Below are 7,084 nucleotides of genomic sequence, written 5' to 3'. Positions count from 1 at the left end.
AGCTGTGTAAAGGATAGCTTAGTTGATAATGTAGCTGATCTAATCACCAAGGCCATGACCCAGTAACAATTGGACCAACATCTTGAGAAGATGGGTCTTAGGTTTTATAGTGATTGGCTTTAGTATAAATGGGAGATTGTTAGTAATATGCTCTAAAGTATAACTAGTAATTTGTATCTCATAAATATTTAATCACCAATTAATGGTAAATATCTTTTCTTTTAATTTAAATGGTTTATATTTAATTGAAAATGTCCTTTAGTTGGTTGTTAGATGTTCCATGCTTAAGATCTTAAGAATATGAGTGACGAAACAATCTAGCGCAAATGCTATAAATTATGATTCATAGTCAAGGATACATCATTTGGTATGATTTAGTCAAACAAATTGTCACCTTTGTTTGGTTCCATGGATTAGTATGAGTTATTAATGAAAGTAGAATGGTAAGTATCATGCCATCTAATATTATAATATTAGGACAAATATAGTGGACACTTAGAAGATAATTAGGCCAAACCAGTGATACATAGATGACATATACATGGAGTTTATTCTTATCAATACATTATCATCTAGATTATAATAGTGCATAGAGTCTCTATAAATTATGATTCATAGTCAAGGATACATCATTTGGTATGATTTAGTCAAACAAATTGTCACCTTTGTTTGGTTCCATGGATTAGTATGAGTTATTAATGAAAGTAGAATGGTAAGTATCATGCCATCTAATATTATAATATTAGGACAAATATAGTGGGCACTTAGAAGATAATTAGGCCAAACCAGTGATACATAGATGACATATACATGGAGTTTATTCTTATCAATACATTATCATCTAGATTATAATAGTGCATAGAGTCTCTTGACTTAAGATAACATGGCTATCTTTATATAGGTGCTTTAAATTTGATACCGCTTACATACTTGTACTAAATACGGGTGTCATCTAGATCATAATAGTGCATAGAGTCTCTTGACTTGAGACCACACGGTTATCTCATATATAAGTAGTTTGAGTTTGATACCACTTACATACTTGTACTAGACATGGGTATAAAGGCGTGTGCTAGCTCTAACTAGTTATATATGGAGACAGGTGTTCAGTCAAGATGGGATTTATTACCCTAAGTAAATAAAGATAAAGTTCTATACCTATCTAAATTGTTCTTGATAAACAAAGTTCCTAGCCAAAATAGAGACTAAGTAAAAAATGAGTTTCTAATGGAAAAATCTTATTAATCAAGAATTAGAATTAAGATGAGGACATATGATTCCAAACAATTAGGACTTTAGCTAGAATTGGGATTTTATAATGGAGAGACTTTTAGTGTATGGTATATGTGATGGCACTATGCTTGGTATAATTCATCACTAGTTGGGTAGTCATAATACACTGTGCTGGGTGTCAACCATAATTTATGAGAGCCAAGAGTGAAAACGGAATTTCATTATAAGTATGAAAGAGTTCCAATAATATTAATGAGTTAATATTATTCTCATTGCCAATTAATAATGTACCGAATAAGTCACACAGATAATAATAAATGATCAAGGCATGATTAATTGAATTAGTTAATTAAATAGTTTGGTTGATTAATTAAATTAATGAATTTAATTTGCAATGAGATTGTAAAGTCCTTAATATGGCTTGAAACTAAATTCAAATATTTGGGTTTATTAGAAGAATATAAGCGAATATATAAAGTATTTAAGTATAAACTTAATTAATTAATAATTTATATGTGATATAAATTATAAGGTAGGATAATTATTTTGGCTAATATAGCTTATGAAGTCATGACAGAAAAAGTGGCTTAGTGGCTTGGTAGAGATTTGCCTTAAGATGGCAAGTAGCACTATGAGATGGTGGCAGCTCATCTAATTGATTAGACAAGAAGATGACACTTGTAAATTTCATTTATTAGCGGGAGACAACTAATCTCCACTAACCATGTTTAGGGGTTGTAAATTTCTAAAATTTAGAGAATTTATTTACTTTAGGGCTATGGGAATCCTTAAAGTATATAAAGCCATCTCCCACTTCCTTTTGGTGAAATCTTTTGCAAGAAAGTTTTCTCTCTAGCCAAAATCCTTTCTCTACCCTTTTCTTCTTCTAAGTAATTTAGGAGGCATTAAAAGTTTCACTCTTGAATTATAGTTATTGAAATTGTTTCTCCAATGACCCAAGAAATAAAACTAAAGAAACCCAAAACCCTTCTTTGTGCACTTGTTGGCTTAACTAAAGGGAGAGAACCAAGAAGGTTTTCGGTTCAAGGGTTGAGCAAAGATATATATATATATATAATTTTTTTTTTTCATGTAGACAAACAAGAGGACCAATAATTAGAGGTTTAAGCTTTTTGGATTGGTGGTGAATTTAATTATGCACCTATTCAAGTAAAATCCCTAAAACCTTAGTTTAGGTTTTAGCCTTTAGCTTCCTAATAATAAATAGGCTAATAATAATTGAGTTACAAGAGCTATAACTCTATTATATGATATTTACTATAGTTGAAATGAACTTGCATGTGATGCATGAAATATAAGATTTTTAATTTTAAAATTACGTTTTTGCGGTCTCTGCTACATTTACACCCTTCAAAATATATATTATATTGATTGAAAGTCTTTTTTTCTTATGAAATACTAGTCTTTAGTCTTGAAATTAATATTAAGCTTTTGGCCAAATAAATACAATCAATTGTTAACAAAAAATTGGAAACATCTATAGTCCATATGTAAAGTAGTTATAGCATGTTTTTCTATAGTGTTGCCATGTAAGATTATACATTTATGTCAAATAGCAATTTAAAAGATTATACATTTATGTTAAATAGCAATTTAATTAAAAAATATAATTTATTTAATTATTTACATAAGATATCTATTTATTTTTTAATTATACCACATAAGATTATAACGCAATTAACACTTACAATTTTTTAAAGTTATTATGAGCAACAATTACAAGAAATTACTGTTTCATAAAAATCTTTATAAATTTCTTCATTACTTACAATTGTGAATAAAAATAATGACATAGAAGCTCATTAATAACGCACAAATTTATATTAAAAAAATAATACTCGGCTTCCACACTTTGCTTAGAAACCACTGTAGCAAAAAAATGAATGAAATTAATAAGAAAATATGATTAGTTTCATTTCTTTTAAAAGGCCTCCAAGTGTCACTTCAGAAATTGCTCTACTTGACTGAAAATTAAATCCTTTGTCTAAGGTCACCTTCTTATGATTAATATATACTGTAACCAAATTATTTAATTAATAATGTAAATAAATAATCGTTTTATCATAATATTAACTATAATTTAATTATCATAATTATTATTATTATTTAAAAAATTAATTTAACAATATAATTATAATTAAAATTTACCAGAACTACATTTATGCAACTAAATTAGAATATTATAAGTTTCAAAATTATTTATCTATTAATTAAATTATCATGACAATACTTTCATATTTTTTTTAATTATTTATTTATTTATCTTTATGAATAATGATATATTTATATTATATATATTAACTAATTTAGTTTTTCATATAAAATGAATAGTAAAAGGTGAAAACATTTTTTTCATTGAAACTCTAAATTAGTTTTTGTAAAGATTAAAAATAAAATATTAAAGTGAGAGTGTTACATGTTATAAATGTTAAAATTTATAATTATATAAAAAGTAATAAATATAATTTTGATAAAAAATAAAATATTAACATTGAAATTAAATATATAAAAAACTAAATTTCTATTAAATTTCTAAATAAAACAATTAACTCAATTTACTGCAACCAGTTCATTCGGTTAAGTCATGAAGATCCAACTGCAATTTCGTTTGATTCAATTGGAATTTCATAAAAGGAAAGAATATGGGAGGAAAAATTAATTTGATTAAAGGTATTTTCGGAATTAGCACCCCAATAAATATGACAAAATTATATTGCGCCAAAATTCTTTATGCTCTTATAGAGATTGATAGCTGGTTTGCAGAGAAAATTTTACTAATTTAGATTTGGTTTATGATAAATTTAATATATAAATATATAAATTTTATTTATTTTATATGTGAGTGCTATCATATCATCTAGCAAGATTTTTCCTTATTTATACTCAATGGCTCTCCCCAAACCTGATTTTGATGAGATTTGTATTTGCTGGACATTAAGGACTTCCCAATTCCAAATGATAAAATTTCAAAGGAAAGTTTACAGAAAAAAGAATTTTCAAAGGAAAATACTCAGTGTTAATCAGGATCAACGGAATATGCATTGCATCCATGTCATGTTGAGGTAGAGCTACGTGGTTTTGGCTAACTAAAGTAAATCTATATGGGAAATACACAGGAAGTAGCCTTGTTAGGACAAAACTCGCTAATTTTTAAGTCCAATTTCATTTTTCTTTATTTTCCTTATACCATATAAACTGATTTCCATCCTGTTCAATATGGTGGTAGCTAGCGCTGGTTTCTTCTCCTCTCTTTGAATCTTTTTTTATTATTTTTTTTTTTCCATATTCCACCGCTGAATTGAATATCCTTACTGAAACTGGTAGATTGATCAGCATATATACAAATACCATTGAACTATATACCCACCGTTGCAACCTCGATGATGGTGGACAAAGAAGTAGCCAGAAATATTATAGGCATCATTGGTATGCTATTTTAAATTCAACCCGCAAATTTATTCTCTAATTAAATACAATTTCCAATAAAAACCTTTTTTTTGGTAATGTTGCTTACTTTTGATTCTACTAGCAGCCTTATTTTTTATTTTATTTATTTTATTTTTATCAATTCTAGCTCTTAATTACCTAGCATTGCATTAGCCTTAAATTTCTTCATGTTCATTTTTTTTCTTCTTTTGCAGGAAATGTACTCTCTTTTTGCCTATTTTGCTCACCAATGTAATATATATATGCCTTCTCCTTCGTTCTAAGTCACTTAACATGATATTAGTATGTGTTATTTAATTAATCAATAGCTAATTAAAGTGACATATGTGAAAATTCATTGCAGCCCCACATTCGTGGAAATTTTGAAAAGCAAATCAGTTGGGGAGTTCAAGCCAGACACCTATCTAGCAACCATATTGAACTGCTTTCTATGGAGTTTTTATGGTCTACCTGTGGTCCATCGAGACACTCTCTTGATGTCCATCAACAATATTGGAATAGCCATGGAAGCTGTTTATGTTATCATCTTCTTCATACATGCTCAAAGGAGTGGCCGAGTGAGTATTTGTATAATCATTAATAGTCAATAATAATATAATTATTCTGTGCTGATTAATAATTTAATTTCTTTTCTCAGATGATATTGGTAATTAATTAATTTCAGGTTAAAGTACTTAAATGGATCTCCATAGAGCTTGTTTTTTTGGCCACTTTGGTGACATCCACATTGAAGTTCATTGACACCCATGAACAAAGGTCAAAAATTGTTGGGATCATTTGTCTCATATTTAATATAGTCATGTACGCGTCACCCCTTAGCATAATGGTATGCTTTTTTTCGTTTGTCTTCTCTTTTTTTAAAATTTTATATATATATATATATGTTAAATAGGAGATATTGATTAATTATATTTGGGGATTTTAATTAATCACAGAGGAAAGTGATTACAGCAAAGAGCGTCATGTACATGCCATTCTATCTATCTTTGGCTATTTTTCTCAATGGAATCATTTGGGTCATTTATGCTGTGGTGGATAAACTTGATGTCTTCATTTTGGTAATATTTTTGCTCCTTAATATTATTCAATTACAATGAGAGTATAATAAATAATGAGTGTTACATAATTGGTGTTGCAGATTGGGAATTGTGTGGGAATATTATCAGGAGCCATACAACTAGTTCTCCATGCATGCTATCAAAAAGCCCATGGCAAGCCAGCTCCTGATCTTCAACTTCAACCCTCTACTCCAGAACTGTGAGAGAGGTTGAGCTTGGTTTTTATTTACTTTTTATTTATATATGCGTTTGGCTTTACTGGTTTAGTCGTATAGAATGAATAAAAAACTCTCTTGTGTGAAAACTCTTACGTTAAAGTGCTTTCTGACCACGAGATCAAATTTTAATAAAAATTTATGCAACTTTATATATATATATATATATATATATATATATATATATATATATATATATATATATATATATATATATATTAAATATTCGATCAAATACAATGTAAGCCATCTATAAGCATAAAAAAAATTAGAAATAATCAAAAGAAAAAAAAATAATGTAAGGCATTGAAATATCAACTAACTTAAATCACTGAAGTTCAAATTTCCTTGTCCATCATGATGGTTTGGCTCAAAAGGTTGAATATGACTAATTGAATTTGAGAATGGTCATCTGAAAAGCTAACATAATATTAATATATTATTTTAGCTATACAATTTGAACAAACAAAAGGCCAAAAAAAAAAAAATGCTATTACATTTTGAAATTATACTTCGGTCATTGAAGATGGTAAGGGGCATTACTATTATATGTAATATTTAATTGATTCCAAACTCCTTCCTTTACATAGCTGGGGATTGGCCTTGGCCGATATAACATTGACATTGGCAATTCCTACATTAGAAAAAAATCCTTATATAAATTCATAAATCATTATTTAACTTGGATTTAACTTGTAATAAAAATAATCAATTACCTGAACAAATGAGTTACCTGGGTAATTGAAGGAATATTATAATGCTCATAAAAAGGCACGTAGGCCATGTTATTTTGGCATGGGATTACTTGTTGTCCAATAATAAATGGCTCCTAAAACATGCATAGTCGTGGACATTAGTATTTAGAAAAGAAATGTATGTCAGGATTTGATGGCGACCATAATTATAAACATAATTAAGATAATTAAATATATAAGTACAAACACATTATAATGTATTATAGGATTGCAACTCACTAGAATTCATATTGCGGATGGGATAGTTGTAAGCAAAGAAAGAATAAAAATAAATAAACATGAGTATATAAATAAAATAATAGCAAATAGTCCAAATATATAGTATACCTTGTTACATTTAATTCATGATTAACAT

At 27.9% G+C, this 7,084-nt stretch overlaps 1 protein-coding gene across 1 annotated transcript; it reads left to right on the top strand.

Moving 5' to 3' along the window:
• The first annotated feature begins 4,637 nt into the window (after window positions 1-4,637).
• Window positions 4,638-5,962, top strand: LOC131174029 (bidirectional sugar transporter SWEET4-like). The gene is made up of 6 exons (XM_058137062.1): window positions 4,638-4,680; window positions 4,896-4,932; window positions 5,045-5,258; window positions 5,366-5,527; window positions 5,637-5,759; window positions 5,840-5,962. Exons 1-6 carry the CDS (start codon window positions 4,638-4,640, stop codon window positions 5,960-5,962), a joined length of 702 nt encoding a protein of 233 aa, XP_057993045.1.
• The last annotated feature ends 1,122 nt before the right edge of the window (window positions 5,963-7,084 follow it).

The sequence above is a fragment of the Hevea brasiliensis genome, chromosome 15 (genome assembly GCF_030052815.1).
Source record: "Hevea brasiliensis isolate MT/VB/25A 57/8 chromosome 15, ASM3005281v1, whole genome shotgun sequence".
NCBI lineage: Eukaryota > Viridiplantae > Streptophyta > Magnoliopsida > Malpighiales > Euphorbiaceae > Hevea > Hevea brasiliensis.
This window is presented reverse-complemented; position numbering and strand designations above follow the sequence as displayed.

What these genes read in the sequence shown, in the direction of transcription:
- LOC131174029 (XM_058137062.1), top strand. Translation starts at nt 4,638, where the DNA reads ATGGTGGACAAAGAAGTAGCCAGAAATATTATAGGCATCATTG. An exon ending in AAATATTATAGGCATCATTG is followed by an intron (nt 4,681 to 4,895) that starts GTATGCTATTTT and finishes CTTCTTTTGCAG; the next exon opens with GAAATGTACTCTCTTTTTGC. An exon ending in ATGCTCAAAGGAGTGGCCGA is followed by an intron (nt 5,259 to 5,365) that starts GTGAGTATTTGT and finishes AATTAATTTCAG; the next exon opens with GTTAAAGTACTTAAATGGAT.